Source organism: Sus scrofa, chromosome 3 (genome assembly GCF_054392235.1).
Source record: "Sus scrofa isolate SSC_HxYL_T2T_F1_AM1 chromosome 3, Sscrofa_HxYL_maternal_Yorkshire_Landrace_v2.0, whole genome shotgun sequence".
Taxonomy (NCBI): domain Eukaryota; kingdom Metazoa; phylum Chordata; class Mammalia; order Artiodactyla; family Suidae; genus Sus; species Sus scrofa.
The window spans coordinates 104627013-104651137 of NC_139385.1; the positions used below are offsets into that span (position 1 = coordinate 104627013).

The 24125-nt window shown below is 39.0% G+C and overlaps 1 protein-coding gene and 1 pseudogene across 5 annotated transcripts in view; both read left to right on the forward strand.

Annotated features, from left to right (window-relative positions):
• LOC146404818 (uncharacterized) overlaps positions 1-24125 on the forward strand; it is a 210601-nt gene that overhangs the window by 102800 nt on the left and 83676 nt on the right. Inside the window, exon 4 of one of the 5 annotated variants that reach the window (XR_014841983.1) lies at positions 11143-13989. The exons of 2 other annotated variants lie outside the window; for them this stretch is intronic. Coding sequence is in view for 2 of the 3 variants with exons in the window: in XM_085019357.1 (XP_084875483.1) it covers positions 11143-11322 (180 nt within the window). In the remaining variant the exon portion in view is untranslated. Of the gene's footprint in view, positions 1-11142; positions 14194-24125 lie in introns of those variants that run through there. 2 more of the 5 variants (XM_085019360.1, XM_085019357.1) reach the window with 2 other exon arrangements.
• LOC110260069 (RNA-binding protein 34 pseudogene) overlaps positions 16784-24125 on the forward strand; it is a 38546-nt pseudogene continuing 31204 nt past the window's right edge.

Below are 24125 nucleotides of genomic sequence, written 5' to 3' on the forward strand. Positions count from 1 at the left end.
GTTTTTTTTTTCTTTTTTTTTTCTTTCTTTCTTTTTCTTTTTTTTTTTTACTGAATGACATTAATTGATGTAAACACAAGGGCATATACAACTTCTAGAAGATTTTAAAACAATAAATGAAATATTCTTAGACAACCCAGAATAACAATAAAAAATATTTGGATTCCTTCCATAATGGATATTTTTTTCACATAGAATTTTAAAATTTTAATGCTGGTTGCAGTGTTATCACAAGCATAACTTTCAGTTTCCTTTACAACCCTCTAAGTCTAAGCAAAAACCAATTTAAACTTTTACATTTATATCCAGCCTTAAAGCCATCAAATAAAAGGCATTGTTAACCTAATATGTCCATATATGTAAAGGGATAAAACAGGGCCTGGCATGTGTGTGTGTGTGTGTGTGTTAGCAGTTATTACTGAAGGTACCTGCAGCAAATTGGATTTTTGTTCACAGCTCTTTACTCTCTCCCTTTAATGGAATTATATGTCCATACTCTGCCATGTGGCTTTGTTGTGCCTTCCAGAAGAGCTGTGAGGATAATGTAAAAGTGTGTGTGTCCACATCTGAAACATTATAAGTGCTCACTAAGAATTTGTTGGATGGGGAGTTCCTGCTGTAGCTCCATGGTAACTAACCCGACTAGTATTCAAGAGGATGCAGGTTCGATCCCTGGCCTCACTCAGTGGGTTAAAGATCCAGCATTGCTGTGAGCTGTGGTGTAGGTCACAGATGCGGCTTGGATCCTGCATCGCTGTGGCTGTGGCATAGACCAGCAGCTGCAGCTCCGATTCGACCCCTAGCCTGGGAACTTCCATATGCTGCACATGTGGCCCTTAAAAAAAAAAAAAAAAAAAAAAAAAGAGAGAATTTGTTGGATGAATAAATGCCCAAACTCTAGGAAAAAAGGACTCTCTAAGTCTTTCTTTTTTCTTTCTTTCTTTTTTTTTTTTTTTTTTTTTTTTGGTCTTTTCTAAGTCTGCACTCAAGGCATATGGAAGTTCCCTGGCTAGAGGTCCCATCAGAGCTGTAGCCTCCAGCCTACGCCAGAGCCACAGCAATGCGGGGTCCTCCTTCCTACATTCTAGGTGAGATAGTACTTATTTTAGGCTTTATGGCCATATGGTCTCTATGTAAGCCATGGGCAGGAGTGTGCTTAGAGCTTGGCTGTGAAAGCAGAGGTGTCCTCACTTGTGTGCCAGAGGTCCCTCTATGTGGGATGGAATTGGGTTAGGAAGAAAGGCCAGGAGTGGGGGTGGCTCAGGAGCCAGGAGGCGGGGCTGGAGCCCAGCCACTCCTAAGGATACTAGGTTCTGGTTCAATTTTCTGAAGAGTCCATAAAATCCAAATTCAAACCTGGCCTTCCAGGTCGTCAAGAAGGACTATTTGTAAAGTTAGGAGAACTGAATACATTTTATTTAACACTTTGTTGATTTGATTTATAACTTTAAATCTTTAGATATATAGTATATAGGCCTCTTTTGTCATCTTACCCAGGCCCTCCCCATACTCACATCAAGCAAAATTTTTATTCTTTTTTTTTGGGTCTTTTGTCTTTTTAGGGCTGCACCCACAGCATATGGAGATTCCCAGGCTAGCAGTCAAATTGGAACTGTAGCTGCTGGCCTTTGCCACAGCCATAGCTATGCAGGATCCAAGCCACATCTGCGACATACACCACAGCTCACAGCAACACCAGATCCCCAACGCACTGAGCAAGGCCAGGGATTGAACCCAGGTCTTCATGGATACTGGTTGGGTTCGTTAACCACTGAGTCATGACGGGAAATCCAATTTTGTTCTATCTTAAAGAAGAATTCTGATTTTAAAAATTCAGGACTTCCTGCTGTGGCAAAATAGGATTGGTAGTGTCTCTGCAGTGCCAGGACACAGGTTTGATCTCCAGCCTAGGACAGTGGGTTAAAGGATCTGGTGTTGAAGCAGTTGCGCCAGATGAGTTTGGAGTTTCTGTTGTGGCTCAGCGGGTTTAGAACCTAACATAATGTCCTTGAGGATGCTAGTTCAATCCCTGGCCTTGTTCAGTGGATTAAGGATCCAGCATTGCCACAAGCTATGGAGTAGGGGTCTCAGATGTGGCTGGGATCCTGATTGCTGTGGCTTTCACATAGGCCTGCAGCTAAAAGTCCTAGCCCTGGAACTTCCATATGCTATAGGTGCGGCTTAAAAAAAAAAAATTGCTTCACTCTGCTACAATAATATATTTCTTTTACATTTCTAAAGGTCAACACCAGATGATGTTAAATCTTGAGTTTGGGCAGAAGCTTCTTATGTCCTTCTAAGTTCAGGATTGGTTCTAGTGACCAGGAAGAGCTAAATGAGGTGATGGGAGGTCCTGAGGCTTACCTGTAGGGAAAGATGTTTGCCAACGGTAGAAACAAGGCAAGGACTGACAGACGCAAATTGCCACAAGCATCATTTGGTTTAGAAACTGTAAGCATAGGACTATTAGGGTTTGCTCTTACCCTGAGAATAAACACCATGAGAGAAGGACACAATGGGAATAATGAGCTTCATGTCAGAGCTGTTAGGCTAGGAGACTGGAAAAGGGACACTACAGCTGGTTGGGAGGTTTTTTCCCTTGTGTTTCTCTTGGCCATCTGTTCTGTACTGTGCTGTCGGCTTCCCACTGGAAAGGTCAAAATGGGTGTGTGGGTAAAGCTTAATGTTGGCTCCACATGCCGCAGTAGATGCAGCTGCTCTTGGCTTGGTCACGCCTGGGTTTGCACCCAGGACCCTCAAAAGCTCTGCACATTATGGTAATTAGCCATCTGCTGCAGCTTTTGCAGGACTGGCTGATCACAAAAGGAAGGCAGGAATCTCTCTTACAACAGCAGAGATGGAAGTGTGAGGAGGCGCCTCAGGCCATTGGACCCCTCTGCACTCCTTTCCAGGACACTGGTGCCTAACGGGAACTGGCCCAGCACTCAGCACAACCCCTCAGCTCCCAGAACCCCCAGGAAAATGAACTAGAGGTCTCCCCCCTGATACACGGCTGTCACCCATTCAGAGAGGAGCTGGACAGGAGACAGGAGTCTGCTGAAACAATAATACTGTGTCATTAGAGAGACTGATACACCATTTGTTTGGGGAGTGATTTTCCTTTGGGGACTAGGTGCTAAAGCAGTGCAATTGGTAATTTTTAGATTATCAGTTTTAGCTGAAACTCTAAAATTGTGCTAATGAATATAGGTAGATCAGCCTCTAAAATTATTTGATATATACATATAGCAATAAATACACAGTTACATATGTAAGCAATAAGATTCAGATCTATAAATACCCGTTGGCAAAAGTCTTGTCATGTGCAAACAACCGTCAAAGGATAGAACTTTCATTTTGTATGTGTGAGTATATACATGTATAATCTGTAAAATAGCTCTAGGATATATAAGTGTATACTAAGGTTTTAATGATTCCTTTCTGTTATGAATATCTAATTCCATCTGATCAGATAACATACTTTGTATGACTTGAAATTTTTTGGCTGTTCCCATGGCATGTCAAAATTCCTGAGCCAGGGATTGAACCCACAACTCAGCTATAACCAGAGCCACAGGAGTGACAACACCAGATCCTTAACCCACTGAGCCACCAGGGAACTTCCATAAGTGTATATTTATACATAGTAATAATAATATATATAGTTTGTGGGGTTTTTTGAACTTTATGCAAAAATGTATACATAAATATAGAGCTACACTTGCCTGGGGTTAGAGATAGCATCCAGAACTCAGGAGTTAGGAATTGGTTCAAGTCCCATTTCTGCCACTCTACACATACATGGTCATACTCATGAGAAGACTATACTCATTGTAGTAGGAAACACGGAGTAAAACAACCCTTAGACCTTGTTACATTGGCTGGACTCGACTCTCCTGGGGAGAACTAGAATTATGGGTGTGGTATGGCAGGAAGATGAAGGGAGGTAGTGGGAGGCTGGAGGCCTGAGCTGTCAGATGAGGGCATACACAAGTGAAACCGCGGTTACACTCATAGTTACAAGGGCAAGGCCAGAGGTGTGTGTGACTTTTCTGGGGGCACAGAGGGAGAGGAGCCTGACTGGAAATGTCAGAGAGAGGGAGTCATGGTAGAATTCCCTTGACCTGATCTTGAAGCATGCACAAATGACCACAGGGATGAGGGAAAGTACTTCAAAATTTAGAAATAGCATCTAGGAAGGCATGAAAATGTAAGATTTGTCCTGGTGATGGTGAGATGTCTAGAGTGGCTGGAGCTTAGGGTGAGGAGATGAGACAAGAAAGGGGGGTGGGAATCTGATGGAGAAGGGCCTGTGAGCAGCAGTAATGAACAAGGGCTTATCCTGTGGCTAGTGGGGAGGTACCGAAGGTTTTAGGCAGAGGTCAGTCTGACAGCCAAGAGGGGACATGCTGGAAGGAAGTTGTTGTTAGAGGCCAGACAGGAGATGATGGTGGCTGAGGCGGTGGAGAATTGAAGAAGGTGAGTGAATTCAGGAGCCTATGGGGATGGAACTGGTAGCACTTGAGACACGAGAGTGAAGGAACAGATGACTTGAGTTTCTAGCTTGATTAGTTGGATAGACATTTATGCTTGATGGAGACAGAAAATGCAGGAAAAGGGGTAGCTCTGAGTGTCTGAAGAGTCCTATTTTGGACGTATTGCTTTGAGGTGACTGTGGGTAGGTAAATACTGCTAGACTGGAGTAAAAGGAATTCACACACACACACACACACACACACACACACACACAGTCCCTACTAAGAATAACTAGATAGCAAGTACTAGGAACCCATGCCAGGAAAACACCAACGAACCTTCATGACACAGCCCCTGTTTCCCCTCAGACCTCTCTCCTGTTCTACTCTTGCAGCTCTCTCTGCTCCAGCCAAACTGGCCTCCTTACTGTTTCTTGAACATGCCAAGCACTCTTCCATCTCAGAGCCTCAACTGTAGCTATTCCACTTCATTCTTCTCTATTTTCTTATTTTATGTATTTATTATTGTGTGCTTCTTGTTTCCCTGTGAGAATATACACTCCAAAGGGGCAGGAATCCTTGTTAACTCATGTATTTCAAGCATTTAGAATCATGCTGGGCACATAATAAGCTTTTAATAAATATTAGTTAAATGAATGAATTTTACAGTGAGTCAATTTAAAATGAGGACCAAAATTTGATTGAGAATTTACCCTTACAAACAGAAATTGAAAACATGAGAATTTTAATGTACATTTCACAAAATGTGGTTTATAATTACAGCTATTTTAACTCTTAAAGCAATGAATGAACCAAGTGTTTCATATTTGCAAGGGTATATACATCTGTGAAAAAATTATTCAATAGTATAACCTACACCAATTCCTATTTGACTTTTGTGGCATGACCTAAAAAAGGGTTATCAAAAATATTTGGGGCTTTGTCAATTTTTCCCAAGTACATCTCTTATTTTATAAAAAATAAGATTTTAATGAAGATATAATTTGTGTATAGTGAAGTGCTCAAACCTTAAGTGTACCACTCAATTAGTTGTAGGAATTCATAGCAAGATAGAATATTTCCCTCACCCCAGAAAGCTCCTTCATACACCTTCCTACTCACACCTCAAGCAATAACTGATCTAATTTCTATCACCATAGATTATTTTTTCCTATTCTAGAATTACAAATAAATGGGTTCACACACTATACAGTTTTTATGTGTCAGCTTCCTTTAACTGAGTATAATGTATTTTGAAATCTGACCATGTTTTTGCATGTATCTGCAGCTCATTTCTTTTTATTCCTTAGTAGGAATAAAAAGAATCTCTTACAATCTGAAAGCCTCATTCTGTTATTGCCTTTGTGGATTTGCTCAATTGATAATTACTCTAACTCTGACAATGGCTTTATATGTGGTTCAAGTGGGGTTTTTTTTTTTTTTTCACTTTCATTTGATGAAGTTCTATATTTCTGTAAGACCTGCAGCTTTACTTTGAAATTAATTTCCATTGTATTTGGAATGTATTATCAAGTAGGTATCTAACAATGCATGAGAAACTGGCCAAAAAAGAGTATGTCATTAGATATTACTAGTAAAGAGTGTTTTGAGTAGAGACAAATTTTATAAATACTCACTATATTAGTGACTATTTTCATGTTATGATCACTTTTCACAAAGCTTTCATGTAAATATATGGGCCAGGATAATGAACACTCATACCAAGGACTTTCCTTTCCTGTGTGTGTATACATACATATAACACATACAAGTCCACACCTGTAAATTACAGAATCGCTTGAGTGTACATGTTTACTAGTTTGTTGTTATTGTTCATTTGAGACTATAAACTTGAACAAAGCAAGTATTAATTATTTGATTCATAGACATCTATTTGATTCAATTATATGAAATGCCAATATTTGAGCATTTCTTAATCTCTAAAACCAGCAGTTTCGTGGGGTTCAGCTTCATGGTTTTTATATTGCAAGTTGCCACCCATTAATGGATAATGAAATCAGTTTAATAGATTGGGATCAGCATTTTTTAAAAGTGAAATAGACTAGAAAATATCAGAAGACATTTGATATTTTGAAAATAGATACTGTTTTGTGAACCTTCTCTTTCAATAACATGTACATGTGTCACATCCGTTAGAGTATTGAAATGGATGCTTTAACAAAGACCAAATAGTGAAGGCTTAGATAAGACAGGTTTATTTCACTTTCATGTTAAATCTGATCTCATAGGTTGTCCAGAGCAGTAGGCAGCTCTGTTCCACACAGCCATGCAGGCACTCAGGTCCCTTCTATCTGGTTGTTCCTCTGTCTCTTTGACCTTGTCTTCATCCACTTGGTTGAAGCTGGCTCATGGCTACCACATCTTCATTCCAGTGTGTTTAAAGGAATAAAAAACACAATGAGGGCAGGCAGCTTCCTTTTAAAGAAATTGTGGGGCAAATATCATTTCTGCTCAAAATCCAATGACTTCAGCTTAGCCCAGGAATTTCACCTAAGCAAGCCTTTCCATGGACAAATGAGGGCCTGGGGATCATAAGCATTCTTTTCCTTTTCTCTGTGTAAGTTTGCCCTGAATAAACCCTATTTTATATTTGTGCTATAAAGCACTGCATATATAAGTGCTGAGTACTGATATTGTGGCTTATGGATTTTGTCTGTATGTAGTTTTTATTGAAGTATAGTTAATTTACAAAGCTGTGATAATGTCTGCTGTACAACAAAGTGACCCAGTCATACATATACACACATCCATTCTCCCTCAGATTCTTTTCCCACATAGATTATCAAGAATACTGGGTAGAGTTCTGTGTGCTATATAGCAGGTCCCTGTTGGCCAATTGTTCCATATATTTCAGTGTGCATATGCCAGTCCCAAACCCCCAGTCCATCCCTCCCATCCACCACCTGTCCCCTTTGGTAACCATACGTTTTTCAAAGTCTGTGAGTCTATTTCTTTTCTGCAAAGAAGTTCATTTGTGCATTTTTTTTCTTTTTTTAGATTCTACATAAAGGTGATATCATATGATGTTTGTCTCTTGCTGTCTGACTACACTTAGTATGATAGTTTCTAGGTCCATCTGTGTTGCTGCAATGGCATTATTTCATTCTTTTTTATGGCTGAGTAGTATTCCATTGTGTATATGTACCACCTCTTCTTTATCCATTCCTCTGTTGATGGACATTTAGGTTGCTTCCATGTTTTAGCTATTGTAAATAGTGCTTCAATGAACATTGAGGTGCATGTATCTTTTTGAATTATGGTTTTCTCTGGATATATGCCTAGGAGTGGGATTGCTGGATCATATGGTAGTTCTATTTTTGGTCTTTTGAGGAGCCTTCATATTGTTTTCCATAGTGGTTGCACCAATGTACAATCACACCAACAGTGTAAGAGGGTTCCCTTTTCTCTACACCTTCTCCAGCATTTGTTATTTGTAGACTTTTGATGGTGGCCATTCTGACTGATGTAAGGTGGTCCTTACGGTAGTTTTGATTTGCATTTTGTAATAATTACTGATGTTGAGCATCTTTTCATATGTTTTTTGACTACCTGTATGTCTTCTTTGGAGAAATATCATTTAGATCTTCTGCCCATTTTTTTTTTGTTGTTGTTGTTGGGCTGTCTATTTTTTTGTTACTGAGCTGCAGGAGGTGTTTATTTCGGAAATTAATCCCTTGTCAGTTGCTTCATTTGCAAATATTTTCTCCCATTCTGTGGGTTGTCTTTTTGTTTTGTTTATGGTTTCCTTTACTGTGCAAAAAAATTTTAAGTTTAATTAGGTTCCATTTGTTTATTTTTTAAAACTTTTTGTCTTTTTAGGGCCACGCTCACAGCATATGGAAGTTCCCAGGTTAGGGGTCAAATTAGAGGTACAGCTGCCAACATACACCACAACCACAGCAACACAGGATCCAAGCCACATCTGCGACCTACACCAGAGCTCAAGGCAATGCCATATCCTTAACCCACTGAACGAGCCCAGGGATCAAACCAACATCATCACAGGTACTAGTTGGATTTGTTAACCACTGAGCCAGGACAAGAACTCCTATTTTTGTTTTTATTTTCCTTACTCTAGGAGGTGGATCTAAGGAGATATTGCTGTGGTTTATGTCAGATAGTATTTGGCCTACATTTTGCTCTTAGAGTTTTATAGAATCCAGTCTTATATTAGGTCTTTAATCCATTTTGAGTTTATTTTTATGAATGGTGTTAGAGAATGTTCTAATTTCATTCTTTTGCATGTAACTGTCCAGTTTTCCCAGCACCACTTATTGAAGAGACCGTCTTTTCTCCATTGTATATTCTTGTCTCCTTTGTCTTAGATTAATTGACCATAGGTGCTTGGTATTATTTCTCAGTTTTCTATCCTGTTCCCTTGATCTATATTTCTGTTTTTGTTCCAGTACTGTGCTATTTTGTTGACTGTGGCTGTATAGTATAGTCTGAAGGCAGGGAGCCTGATTCCTCCAGCTCCATTTTTCTTTCTCTGGATGGCTTTGGCTATTTGGGGTCTTTTGTGTTTCCAAACAAATTTTAAAATATTTTGTTCTAGTTCTGTGAAAAATGCCTTTGGTAATTTGATAGGGATTGCATTGAATCTGTAGATTGCCTTGGGTAGTATAGTCATTTTGACAATATTGATTCTTCCAAAGCAAAAGTATGGTATATTTTTTTATTTGCATCGTTTTTGGTTTTTTTCATCAGCATCTTACAGTTTTCAGAGTACAGGTCTTTTGTCTCTTTAGGTAGGTTTATTCCTAGGTATTTCATTCTTTTTGATGTGATGATAAATGGGATAGTTTCCCTAATTTCTCTTTCTTTCTTTTTTTTTAGAGCTGCACCTGTGGCATACAGAAGTTCCCAGTCTAGGGGTCAGATTGGAGCCATAGCTGCTGGCCTATGCCACAGCCACAGCAACACCAGGTCCAAGCCGTGTCTGTGACCTACATCACAGCTCATGGCAATGCCAGATCCTTAACCCACTGAGCGAGCCCAGGGATCAAACCCACATCATCATGGATACTACTTGGGTTCATTACCTCTGAGCCACAATGGTCAGTCCCCTAATTTTTCTTTCTGACCTTTCATTGTTAGTATATAGAAATGCAGTTGATTTCTGTATATTAATTTTGTATCCCGTGAATTCATTGGTGAGCTTTAACAGTTTTCTGGTAGCATTATTGGGATTTTCTAGGTATGGTATCAAGTCATCTGCAAACAGTGATAGTTTTACTTCTTCCTTTCCAATTTGGACTTCAGTTTAGCCCAGGAATTCCACCTAAGCAAGCCTTTCTGTGAATAGACTAGGGCCTGGGGATCATAAGCATTCTTTTCCTTCTGTCTGTATAAGTTTGCCCCCTTATTGCCCCTATTTTATATCTGCATTACAAAGCACTGCATATCTAAGTGCTGAGTCCTGATATTGTAGTTTTGTTTGTTTGTTTGTTTGTTTGTTTAAGAAAGTCAAAAATCTCTAGATAGTCTCACTGATCTTAGTGTTCAAGTGACAGAATTATTAATGCTTCATCCAAATATTTCCACCTGACTTATTCTGCTAAAGATAGTTATCTTTAAGATAGCAATGAAAAGCAAATGAAAATTAACTCTTATCTTCTAGTTATACAAATTAAAAAAATTGAGCAACTACGAACGTGTTGCTACAGTTGCTTCATCATTCTTCATTGTATGCATTTATTTTCCTAAATCATTTGACAGTTACAGACATAATGCTCTTTTATCTCAAATGTTTCAGTGTGTGTGTGTGGTTTTTTTTTTGTTGTTTTGATTTGTTTTGTTTTTGTCTTTTTAGGGCCGCACCTGCGGCATATGGAGGTTCCTGGGCTAGAGGTCTAATTGGAGTTGTAGCCACAGGCCTACACCAGAGCCACAGAAACACCGGATCTGAGCCATGTCTGCGACCTACACCACAGCTCATGGCAGCGCTGGATCCTTAACCCAATGAGAAAGGCCAGGGATCAAACCTGCAACCTCATGGTTTCTAGTCGGATTTGTTAACCACTGCACCACGACGGGAACTCCCTTCAGTGTGTGTTTCTTAAGAATAAAGATATTCTCTTAAATAAGCACAGTAAAGCTGATACAATACTATTATCTAATAAACAGTGTATGTTAAAATTTTGCCAAGTATCCTGATAATGTTCCTTGTGCTAATCTCCCTCCCATCCTCCCCCCCCACCCCCATCCAGGATCAAATTCAGGATTACACATTACATATAGGTATCATGTTTGTCAAAAATGAAACAAAAATTTTAGATCCTGCACTGTTCCCTTCAGCCTTTAGGCTCTTCTCTTAAGTAATGATGTCTTTGTAAAAGGTACTTTGACTGTTTTCTTTTCAAGAAAGGTGGTCAAGAATGACCTTAGAAATTGTAAGCTTTCTCAGATAAAGCCTTGAGATAGAGTCAGAATTCAAATAGATTTTATTATTTTATCTGGTGTGTCTCCATGAGATAGGAAAAATAGAAGAATTCCATGAAGCCCTAAAGTCCTTAGACTTGTTAGAAAGATATTTACATATCTATATCTAAAGAGTCAAAGGAATGCAAAATATAATAGACTTTCCCAGGTAGATTGGAGAATTGCATAATAGTAACTTGACCACACCTTTCTTTAAATTCCCTAGACCAGATTAGGCAAACAGACTGGCAGTTGGGGCCATGAGAAGAATTCCCTTGGAGCCTTCAGCTCCAGCTCTCAAACCTCATCAATATCTTCAGTCCATGAACAACTCTGTCAAAATTTCCAGGGAAAGGAAGACCAAAATTGTTTAGGAATGAGGTATTCTGTTTCCTTAGTGGGTTGAAAATAGAGATTTTGTATAGATATGAAATATATCAAAATATTAGAAATAATATGTAAGTTTTGTTATGTTAAGTATCAGTCATGTTTAAGAGAATTTGGGACTTTAAACTACTTCACAGAGTAATCTTATAGGTCTAATGTGAAATGAATTTAGACTTGTGATTTTAGGTTGAAGTTTTACCAAGTTTGTTAACAGTTTTAAAATAGTCAAAAGAACCTAAGATTCATCATATATACATGTTTAATTTATTATTAGATTTATAATTCTTAAGGTCTATTTGTTAGAGAATTTTAGCTCTTTAAAGGATGTATAATACATTAAATGAATCAATGTATTTGAAATATTTAAAGAGTTTAATTTACTATGTTTGTAAATAATATAAAACATTATAATTAAAGGCCACTTCAGAGTGATTATTAAAGTTTGTTAGAGTAATACGTGGGATATTACAATCTGTAACTTGAACCTAAAAGTTTAGTAAGTAGATTTAAAATTTTGTAACCTTGATAACTTGAATGTTAATTTTAAAACATAACTTTTGGAGATCCCCCTGTGCCACAGTGGGTTAAAGATTCAGCGTTGTCATTGCAGCAGCAACACTATGCCGCAGGTTTGATCCCTGGCCTGAGAACTTCCACATGTTGCAGGTGTGGCCAAAAAAATAAATAAATAAGTTCACTTTTTTGTAATCATTTTGGTGCTCAAAAGCCATCATTAGAAACCCTAAAATCCCTCACTAATAAGAATGCATTTTGGTGCTACTGACAGTGGGAGGCTTCAGGTGTGGCTGGTGGCCCCTGCCTGGGTGCCCACTTTGGCTCACCAGTGGTAGAAACTGCTTTCTCCTCACTCACAGAACAGCCAAACTGAAGAGCCCATAGTTTTCTCCATCAAGATTACGGCCACTACGGCCTTCAAAATTCAGAAAATCTAGACTGGAAATATTTTTACAACTTCATCCTCCCTGAATGCCTTTTGGCTTGCCACGTGGAGCATAGTTTTTAATTTTTAGTTATTTCTGATTGAGATAAAGCTAATCCAGACCTTGCCTTGTCTTCCATAGTATTTTTCTTTCTCCATGTTTATTACAAGGAGCCACCTGCTTTTATCATTTTAGCTTTGCCTCCATAAGATGATGTATATTTACTCTGCCTTACCTCAGAAATTCTCACCTGATTCTGTCCACTCTCACTTTGGCCTTCTCTTGATACATCCATCCCATGTAAGGTGTCCAAGTCCCTCACTCTGGGTCTAGGCTTTCAGATGCAGGTGACATAGCCGTAGGGGATGGATGGGTGAGCTTGGTACTGAGAGAAGAGCTTGATCATAAGACTCCTGCACATGCTGGTTCTTGGGGTGCTTCTTCCCAACTCCTGAGTCTCCCATCTGCCTCCTGTCCTCCATCCTCCAGGATTCCCCCCTCTTCCCAGTCTGTGGGAGTGGAATACCCTATCGATTTTTTTCTTTTTCTTTTTTGTATTTTTAGGGCCACACCTGAGGCATATGGAGGTTCCCAGACTAGGTGTCGAATCACAGACTAGCTGTGTGGGATCTGAGCCACATCTGCGACCTACACCACAGCTCATGGCAGTGCCACATCCTTAACCCACTGACCGAGGCCAGGTATCGAGTCTGTGTCCTTATGGATACTAGTCAGGTTCATTAACCGCTGAGCCATGACAGGAACTCCTACCCCACCAATTTAAACAGATGTTCTGTTCTTTATTTCTGCACCCTGATCAACAGCATCTTTGAGTCTTTGTTTCTGCTTCTGTGTGACTTGAGAACAGAAAACTGCCCCTTGGGTACTAGTGAGAGGACAAAACGAAAGGGGAAATATTCAGAAATATATAGAGAGATGATCCTGCCACACTGGAAACTATTCATTCTATTTCATCTTTTCTTTCCTTTTAAATGGAGAAAGGGAGTAGGAACTCAAGGAAGATGGACAAATTTTCCCCCAAAGTGCAGGCTCTGGGTTTGAATTCTGCTTCATTACCTGTTAGGTGGGTAACCACAAGTAAGTCATTAACATTTCAAAGTCTAAGTTTCCACATCAGTAAAATGGGATTAGAAAATCATACTTGCTTCATAGGGTTGTTAGGAAGACTAAGGAGAAATTGCTTGTGAAGTACTTAGTATAGTACCTTGGCATAGAGTAAATCTTCAATAAGCCTTAACTCTCACTATCATTATCAGCATCATGATTTTTAGCTCTATGCTAGCCTAGTGGACTAGGAAAGACTGATGAGACCATGTTAAATCTTCATGCAGAAAATTCAAGATACCCACAAGTCAAATTACCCCATTACAGTATAGCCATAAGCCAGGTATCAAATAGCTGCCCAGGGGAATTTCGAGAGCTGTGCCCTCATCATGATGCCAGGAAAACTAAAGACAGAGTGTCTGGTGCACACTTTGTATTGCTTCTTCATTTTTCACAATAAATTCACAAAGCAAAGGTCAAAAGGCATCTTACTTTCTATAATGCATGGGCTCCTGAAAAGTTAAAAACTTAAAAAAATTCAGAATTCCTTAGTGGCTCAGTGGTTAAGGAGCCAGCATTTTCACTGCTGTGGCTTCGGTTGCTGCTGTGGCATGGGTTCGAGTCTTTGGCCCCAGAACTTCCACAAGCCTCAGGTGTGGCCAAAAAAAAAAAAAAAAAAATCAAATCAGTACTGAATACCTGATGTATCTGCTTCCACCTCTGAGATCAGTAGGTTTAATGCCCTAGTTATTGTACAGAAATCTCTTGGTTACATAGAGATCCAATGATAAATCCCTCTGTAATGTGAAGAACTCCATCCCTGGTCTTCATTATTGTATGTTCCTAAAGAGAAAAGTCTTTCCTGTCCAATAAATGGTTAAGTCCAGATGACATGTGTGCTTTTTATCCATATTCCTTAGGAAAATGAAATTAATTCAGTTGCCAGAGTTTGCCTTCTCCACATTTTTCCTAGAGCCATAGGTTGTTTTTGGCTTTGCAGATAGTTGAGGATGGAGCCTTTTTCTCTTTCCGTTTCGTTAAAAGACAATCCCTTTCAAAAACCCACCCCTCCCCCGCCCAAACACCCAACAACAATAAGACTGTGTGGCCTGACAAAATTTAAATGCCTCTGTCACACTTTCCTTTTTCCTGAACCCAGTTTCTAGTACATCAGCATATTATATTATTTGAGAAGAAGCAATTCAGTGCCACTGTGAACCAAAGGGGGGAAATGTGCTTGCACACTAAAGGAGCCTGAACTGCTGCACCAAAAATATTGGTACTTAAAAAGCCAGCTTCCTGCAGGCCCAGTGCCTGGAGCTGATAGTGTAAATTCTTGCCAGTATAAAGCTTCTCTGCAAAGAGATTAGTCCTGCAGAGGCTGTGGGTACTGGAAAAGCATTCATTTGCTAAGACAAAAATCCTTCAAGTTAATTAGCGTTTTGAAAAAGCCAACATAAAACAATAACAATTATGGTCAATAGAAAGGCTTGACTTAAGTTTTCTTCTGGGCCAAAAGGGAGGGAACAAAATTTGGATGAGGGGAGAAGCTTCACTGTCTTCTCAGACCCACTGCAGTTCAGAGGCACTTTGTCAGTAGACATGATAATAAGCTCCTTCGAAGTTCTGGGTAGACTAATCTTTCTTTAGTGCCAATCAGTTAAAGCAAACACTTACCGAGCATTTACTCGGTGCCAAGTCGTGTACTTACCAAGTTATATTGTAATTTCAGAGATATATTTTCCTTTTTATTGATGCATATTTAATGGAAGATATATCTTAATACTTTAAATTAGTCCCCTTGGTGTATACCCCCTTAAAACTCTGCCATATGTCAAGTGGTTATTCTTAAACACGTCTATCATTCAGTATATTTGGGCTGTCCTTGATTTTGGGACACTCAACTTTTACATAACCCTGCCCTTTGATTTTTTTTTTTACATTGATATCCCTAAACCACCTGTATTATACATTAAATTCAAACCTTGTTCATTAGCTAATGAAAGAGCATTTAAATTTCAGCATGTACTCTAGCCTAGTCTCTGTCTTTACTTGTCTAGTGCTGTTTTGCAACTATTCGAATACTTCTTTTTGCATTTTGCTCTTATTTAATAAATTAAGTGCTAAGCGGGGGGAAAAAGAGAGAAAAGAAGTGTAGAGCTCAAAAACAGTATAATGGAGAAAGATGGAAATTATTAGGAATGCTAAAAGCAAAACATTTTTAGCTTCAATCTAGTGTCCATTGAACTTAAGCCAATATTTTGTGTGTCTGAATGGAAAAAACAAAATTAAACAACATGCATGAAAGCTGGAAATAATTTGAAGATGGTGTCTGAAGAAAAAGATGTGGTTAAATATTTTATCATTTTTTCTGGCTTTCTGTGAATAAATCTTTGCTTATAACATAAGATAATTCAGCTTTTGAATATTCAACTTGTGTATATAGATTTTAAGCATGCTGTCTGTACATGGGGAAGAGAGCCTACAAAGGACCCTGCCTGTAAATCTTTTGTAGAGCAAAGGAATTATTTTAACAAAAGTAAATTCTTGTTGATGGAATAAATACCAAGTTCACTTCTTGTCTCCCTCAAAACCCAAGTCAAATGTGCCATTACAAAAAGGGGAAAAAATTAAGAGCAATGAGGATGGGAGGGGCAGGTCACCCACAGATGAGAGTTTTTGAGAGACTTCAGAGAGAAAAGAGAACTGACAAAGGAAACTTGTAGAGGAAAGAGAGTGGAAAGAGGAGCTGCTCTGAGACAAGGGCTCTTCCTGTCTTTTGTAAAAGCTTAAATGAATTGAAGGGATTTTGCAAAGTACCTTTAACAGCAATAAAATAAGGGAGGTGGGGAGTGATTTCTTCCAGAATAAGATGAGGTCAAGAGATCAAAAGTCAGATGTTGCAGGGATGGGGAACAAAGGATCCCTCTGGACTTGAGGAGGAAGCAAGGCCAGAAAGGCAGAGGGTTACTGCGTGGTACACCTAGGCTGACTGGGCCTTGAGCACCAGGGTTCCCCCACTGGGCAAAGAGTCCTGTACTCCTGGGATAGAAACAGAAAGCCACTGACCCTAATAGGACCACATTTTCTAGCCAGAGCAGAGGTCTTCAATGCTGACCACAAGTGCCATGCAAACCCCCCGTGAACTATCCAGAATCTGATATAATTGTATTGGAAGAAAATGTTAAAATAGACATATCTTTGATACATGAGTCTTTTTTTTTTTTTTTTTTTTTCTTTTTAGGGCCACACCTGCAGCATATGGAGATTCCCAGGCAAGGGGTTGAATTGGAGCCACAGCTGCCCCTATGCCACAGCCACAGCAACCTGGGATCTGAGATGTGTCTGCAACCTATACCATAGCTCAGGACAATTCTGGATTCTTAATGCACTGAGCAGGGCGAGGGATCGAACCCACATCCTCATGGACACTAGTCAGGTTCGTAAAATGCTAAGCCACAACGGGAACCCCACATGAGTCTTTTGATAAGAACCACAACCTCTACATTAGTAAGAGCAGGAGGAGTTGTGGTTGAGTGTGGACAAATAGAATCTGTATGATTTCATTCTCTAATTCCAGCAGATGGAACTTCGTCCAAAAAGCTGGCAGCAATAAAACATAAAGTTTATCCTGATCAGAGAACATTAATGCTTATGTTGTGTTTAAGGACAAGAGTGTGGCTGCAAAAGCATTGGAAAGAAATGTGGCCCAAATTGCAGATGGATTTTGTATTAGAGTGGATCTCGCATCTAAGACCTCATCTAGGAACAAGAGATTGGTGTTTGTGGGGAATCTCCCAAACCAAGTTGAAGAATTTGCAGTTGGAAAAGACTTTTTGGACTGTGGGAGTGTTGTGGCAGTAAGGATTGTGTGAGATCGAGTTACAGGAGTTGGCAGAGGGTTTGCTCCATGCTGTTCAGAATACAGATGCTGTTCATCTTGCTCTGAAATTAAATAATTCTTAACTGATGGAACGAAAACTCAGAGTCATGCATTCTGTTCATAAAGAAAAATTAAAACAAAATTCAAATCCTAGTTTGAAGAATGTCAATAAATCTAAGCAGGGACTTAATTTTGCCTCAAAAAGTGTACAACAGTCTAAAAATTTGTTTATCAGAGGAAAAAAAAACTGTTCTCATTAAGAAGAAAAAGAAAGGACAGAAGAAAAATGGACAAATTAAGAGAAAGTTTAGAAGTAGAAATCCAAAGATTTTCTTTTCACTGACTACTGGTAATAAAAAAGTATGGGTAAATTTTTAAAAATATAAATTTTGAGAATCCTGTAAACCCACAAGAGAGAGCTTTTGGTCAAAGGGGCCTTTGATTAAAAGGCCTAAAATTTACAAAAGTAAGTAATTTTTTGTTATGCTTAGAACTAGCTTCCCTTCCAGGAAATTTTCCTCTCCCTGTGAGTGCCACCTGTCATTGCTAGGTACAGTGCGCTTCTCTCTGAGTTTCCCTACCATGAATCTAGTATATTTGTCAGGGGGGAGGAAGTTTTCCTCTACCCTTCTTAAGTTCTTCTGGCTGGTCTAGATTAAATTGACAGAAGACATATTAGCAGGAGAAAATCAAACAAAAGTTTAATAACACGTATACATGGGAGAGACCCAGGAAAGCTAATTTGCCAAAATGGCTAAAGCCTTCACCTTAAATATCATCTTCAGCTAAAGGCAAAAGGTGTTGAGGGTAGTGGCTTGGGACTTCAAAGGGGAGAAAGGCAATTCACATGAAGATGGAAAAGCAAATATATTTTTTAATTACACCACACTATGGTTTCAATGTCATGATTCTTTGAGTTATTCAAAGGAGCAGGTTGCTAGTGAGAAGTCCACACGGATTCTCCTTTCTCAAACCCATGCTACCTTTTAGTTTGTTTCAGATTGGTTTTGTATAGATGATATATTCATATGATTCAAAAACAAAAAAGATATAACAGTTGTATGGTGAAAAGTCTTTCACTCACACCTATTCCATCTGCTTCATATTAAGACCATATTTTTTTATTTTTGGTTTTGTTTTGTTGGTACAGTTTTTTGTTTTATTTTAATTTCTGCTTTTTTTTTCCTGGAGTTTCTGAATTGCCTTTCTTTTTGCAGAAAGAAGGAATACATGCCTCCTTCACAATATATCATATATTTCACAGTTTCTTATTCCTTTTATCTGTTGCTTAGAATAGATAATTTAAGTACCTAAAGTGGTCAAATTCATAGAAACAGAGAGTGGAATGGTGTTTTTCAGGGGCTAGGATGGTGAGGGAAAGGGGGAATTGTTTAACGGATATATAGTTTCAGTGTCACAAGATGAAAAAATTCTGGGGATTGGTTGCACCACAATGTGAATACACTTAATGCTACTGGACTACACACTTAGAAATGGTTAAGACGGTAAATTTTGTGTTATGTGTAACTTACCACAATTAAAAGTAAAATTTTTAAAAAGGTTTCAAAACAAAACAAATGTTTTACTAGCCTCCACTAATTCCTATGGAAGCTAGGACACTGGGTTTGAATAATAATGATAATAATGATTAAATTTGCAGCTATTAATTACTGAGCATTTACTTAGTTACAGTGTCTCATTTAGTCCTTAACATAACTCCCTAAGGTAGACATTATTATCCTTGCTTTAAGATAAGAGTATTCACAAATGTGCAGAGCCAGCAAATGGTCTCCCCATACTTTAGGGTTGCTAAGCTGATTGAGGTGGCAATAAGGAGTAGAAGAGGGTCAGATTAGCAATTAGGAGATGGACAAATTGCTCAATTTCAGTGAGCTCCTCTGGATCAGAGATATCCCCCCTGTGCCCTGAGAAACTCTAGGGGTTTCGCAGAGACCCTTCCCCGCATCCCTACTCAAAAAGCCACCTAGGACTGGGAATACAGAAGTCAGGTGGACAGGGCTGGAGCTTGCCATCCCTTCCCTCCCAAACAAAGCAGTTTGCATTTTTCTGTTTTCCATTTTGGATTTTCACTCTGAAGAATGGGTTAGGCTGCTAAAATAAATCTGAAAGTTACTGGATTAGATTATCTCAAAGGTCCCTCTGAGCTCACATTTTATACCTCACACTCATTCATTCCATTTTCCTGTACATTGCATCTCTGGGACTTGTGAGTGGGCAGGGACAGCTACATAATTTGCAGGGCCCAGAGCAAAATGAAAATGCAGGGCCTCTTGTTCCTAGAGCAGTCAAAGAGAAAAAAAAAAAAAAAAAAAAAGGCCCTTAAAGGCACTGAAACATAAAACTTCTTTTCTTTTTTTTTGTGGGGGGTGCTGCACTCGCAGCATATGGAGGTTCCCAGGCTGGGTGTTTCATTGGAGCTAGAGCTGCCAGCCTACACCACAGCTACAGCAAAGCCAGATCCGAGCCGCATCTGCGACTTACAGCCACGCCACAGCTCACGGCAGCACTGGATCCTAACCCACTGAGCAAGGCCAAGGATCCAACCTGCAACCTCGTGGTTCCTAGTTGGATTCGTTTCCACTGTGCTACAACGGGAACTCCAAAACTTCTTGTCTTCTGTGGTCTTTCTCTTGACTTGTTACGGTGTCTTTATTCATTATTTTATGTCATTCTAAGTGAAGAGAAAAATAATTTTAAATTATTAACATAAAAATTTACCATTCATCTTTACATTGGGCAATGCCAGTTTCAAATACAAATATAAAAACATTTAATTCATATTATATAATTTGTGTTTCCTAGCTCACAAATGTATATATATTTTGTTCTGACCAGAGCATGGAAACACTGCACAGTACTAAATAAATTGTTTTTATTTCACTTCTTGTTATGCACACATTGTATCAACACTTTCTACCTTCTAGTGATAAATAAGACTAAAAAGAAGAGGAGCTGTCAGTTGCCTAATCTTTTCCTTTCCTTCTATGTCAACATTTTTAACAGTAGTAGTTAGCTAACACAGGGAAGTAATAGGACTGAGAAAGTATATGATGGAGTTCCTTAGTGGCTGGTATTTCTTTTTCTTTTCTTTTCTTTCTTTCTCTTTTTGCCTTTTTAGGGCCACACCCACAGCGTATGGAGGTTCCCAGCTACCAGACTACGCCACATCCACAGCCACACCAGATCTGAGCCGTGTCTGCGACCTACACCATAGCTCACGGCAACACCAGATACTTAACCCACTGAGCGAGGCCAGGGATCGAACCTGAAACCTCATGGATCCTAGTTGGGTTTGTTAACCACTGAGCCACAACAGGAACTTCAAGATTCACCTATTTTTAAAGCTCAGATAATTCCAAGTAATCTCAATAAATTTGGAAATATGTGATCATTGGCCTCTGTAGACCAATGTTTTCTGGCTTGACTGTCTTTGGGTGACCCTACAGTTTCAGAACCTTGTAATTTTGTGAGAGAACAAATGTGAATAGATTGCCACAAGTTTGGGGTATTCATTCACTATACTAACCCGGGAGGAGGTGTGCCTACCCCACTGCCCAGCAGCCTCTCCTCGGCGCAATCTTGCTGTTCTTTATCAGCTGAATATGCAGTAAATCCCAGGAGGTATAAAAATTCTCTTTTTGTGTGGGTGAAAAGAGCCCTGCAAAGAAAAATAGTCTTTAGACCTAATGTTGAAGAAAAGGTGACAAATCTAAGAAAGGCAGAAAATAATTTGGGGGTAATCATAGCCCATTGTCAAAATCTCTTTTGTTTGAGGTTGAGAAATGATGTGATGAATCTCTCATATACTCTCCAGGAGAGTAGAGGGTTATTTTGTTGCAGAGTCTCCCAGGAGGTTGCATGTGAGCTCTTAGCTGAGGCAGCAGTCATCTGAAGGCTTGAATGGGAGGGAAGGGTCTGCTTACAAACTCACTCACTTGGTGTTGTCAGAAGGCCTCAGTTTCTCTCTGACTGTTGGCTGGAGGCTTCAGTTCCTTGTCACGTGGGCCTCATCGCGGAACATGGCAGAGATCTGAGGGGATAGGGGCAGGGAGAGAGAGAGAAAAATTATGGAGGGAGAGAGAGAGAATGAATTTGAATTGCAAGGCCAGAGCACAACTACTTTTCAAGTGAAAAATAAAACAAACAAACAAAAACTTCAGTGACATATGAAAAGCCTTTAACTAGAAGCTGAGGAAATGCACTGAAAATAATTTTCTTTCAACAAAGAAGGACCCAAGGGAAGTTTAGAGGTCTGCAGAGGCATCTCTATGAAGCAATAGATGGTATAACTTCTACTGCTGCAATCAAAGTGCCAAAAGTAAAAGTTGGTTTAACAATCTGCATGATGTGAAGATAATAGGCTTCAGCTGACCCACCTCTCACGTGGAAGAAATTCACACACTAGACATATTCTAGCACAGAAGTATTCAACTCACAAGGAGTCTGCTGATATGCAAATACAATTACCTTGTTTCAGCAATACTTTTAGTGTTATCCTTTCTTTTTTTTTTTTTTTCTTTTTTTTCTTTTAGGGCCACACCCTTGGCATACGGAGGTTCCCAGGCTAGGGGTCTAATCGGAGCTACAGCTGCCAGCCTACACCACAGCTACGGCAATTCGCCAAATCTGACCTGCATCTGAAACCTGCGCCATAGTCACGACAACACCAGATCCTTAACCCACTGATTGGGGCCAGGGATTGAACCTGCATCCTCATGGACACTATGTCAAGTTCTTAACCCACTGAGCCACAATAGGAACTCCAATCATATCATTCTTAAGGGAAGCACTTACAACTTTAAGAATCCCTTCTGAGGTGGGTCCTTGTTTTTCTGCTTTCATATTGTATTTTCCTCTATAAGCCCCTTTCCACACTTCTCCCCAATTTTTTTTTTTTTTTTTTTTTTTTTTTTTTGTCTTTTGTCCTTTTAGGGCTTTAACCGAGGCATATGGAGGTTCCCAGGCTAGGTGTCTAAATGGAGCTATAGCTGCCAGCCTCCGCCAGCACCACAGGAATGCCAGATCCAAGCCGCGTCCGTGACCTACATCACAGCTCACGGCAACGCCAGATCCTTAACCCACTGAGCAACGCCATGGATCAAACCTGCAACCTCATAGTTCCTAATCTGATTCCTTTCCACTGTGCCACAATGGGAACTCCCACTTCTCCCAACCTCAATGCTGAATAATCATTCAGAAGGACAGGAGGACTCTGCTGATCTCCTGTGACTTGTCAATTGTTCACAACACTTTTGAGCAATTGCAATTACATCAGCAAAGACTGAATTTTGCAGTTTCAGACTATGTTTACACTTAATGTTACTTCAGTCATGTAAGATAGGATAGGTTTACATTATTTATTGAGGGGGTTTATAAAAGATCTTAATCCTGTATTTAGAATCTCTTCAAAAGTTTCAAGGAACTTAAACCTTCAGTAATAATCTACTACAGTTCATGAGGGAAATTATATCTTGTGCTGGTTTTTGGAAATTTGGTTATTCACAACAAAGTCATGACTTTAGATGTCCTGACAGATATCAAGGGCCTGTGTTTTCTGTTTATATAATTATCCATTCACACATAGGTACTTTGCTTCATTTTGTATATTCTGAAAACCATTGTCAGTTTATATAGTATGTAATTTTCAAGTAACAAAAAGATTTACAAAAATTCAAGGAGAGAAAGAATCAATATAAATCAAGTATAACTCAGCTTTACTGCTGTGTGCCCCTAAGCCTAACAGAATACGAGGGACTTGGAAATTAAGTCACTGTTTGAGAGTTAATCTTGTAAAGAAAATGCATATCAGATTGAAGTTCTGAAGAAGTTGTCTTAAAAGACAGACTGTCTCCCAAGTTAAAAGCAGGAAATAACTGGAAATCTAGTAAATATTTGCCCAGAATTAAAAAAAAAAAAATCTATAGCGTAATAACCAATGTTAATATACCTACAGAAAATATATCAATTTCCAGCAGTATGGCAGGCTGGATAACCTGGTCAACCCTTCAGGTAAAAATGAATAAAACACAATAAAATTTACAACCATCTTTTAAAATGTATTAGTGATCTAGCAAGAAAATAAGGAATAGGCCAAAAACCATATGAAAAGGGGAAAAATAAGTAAACCCAGAGATTTAAGATGAGCAATGAAATTGATTTTTTTCTTTGAGGGCATTTGCTGAACTGGGTAAACTTGAACTTTGTTTTTTATGGTTTCACAGGTACTAGAGATAAAAGACAAAGTCCAGGGACCCCCAAGGGTTGGTGGGGGTGGGGGCATCTATTATGTGACCTAAGGAGATGGGTATCTTAAAAGCCTCAACCTTACTCCAGTGAAAGAGGAACAAGCAAGAAACCTATTCTCCCCTGCCCTACCACAGGAGACTACAAGGAAAATTCTCTGCCTCAAACCATTACTACTGAGTAAAAAAGGCAAACAAAATCTCACTTAAGAATTGGTAACTAAATTCTTGTAACAAGTAAACTTATAGCCTGAATTCACTTCATCTAGAAGGTCAAGCTGAGAACTTAATTAGCTTAAAGTATTCTTAGAATGTACCCTCAGGCACTTGGCAGAAAGAAACCTACCTTCATCCCAGGGCTCAAAAAATTCCCAGAGATAAAATTTTGTAATATATAATATGTAATCAAAAATTATAAAATACAAAAAAAAGCACAACACCTTGTTCAAAAGCGAGCAGATTTGGTACAATGAGATCACAAAGACTTCAGATATAGGAATTATCAGAAACAGAATGTGAACTATAAAAAAGGTATGGAAAGAAATGAGCAAAAAACAGTAATATGAGAAATGACCAAGTATATTAATAGAGAAGGAACCAAATAAACCTTATAGAAAGAAAATAGAAATTATAAATCAAATGAATTGGTTCAATAAGCAGATTAGATACA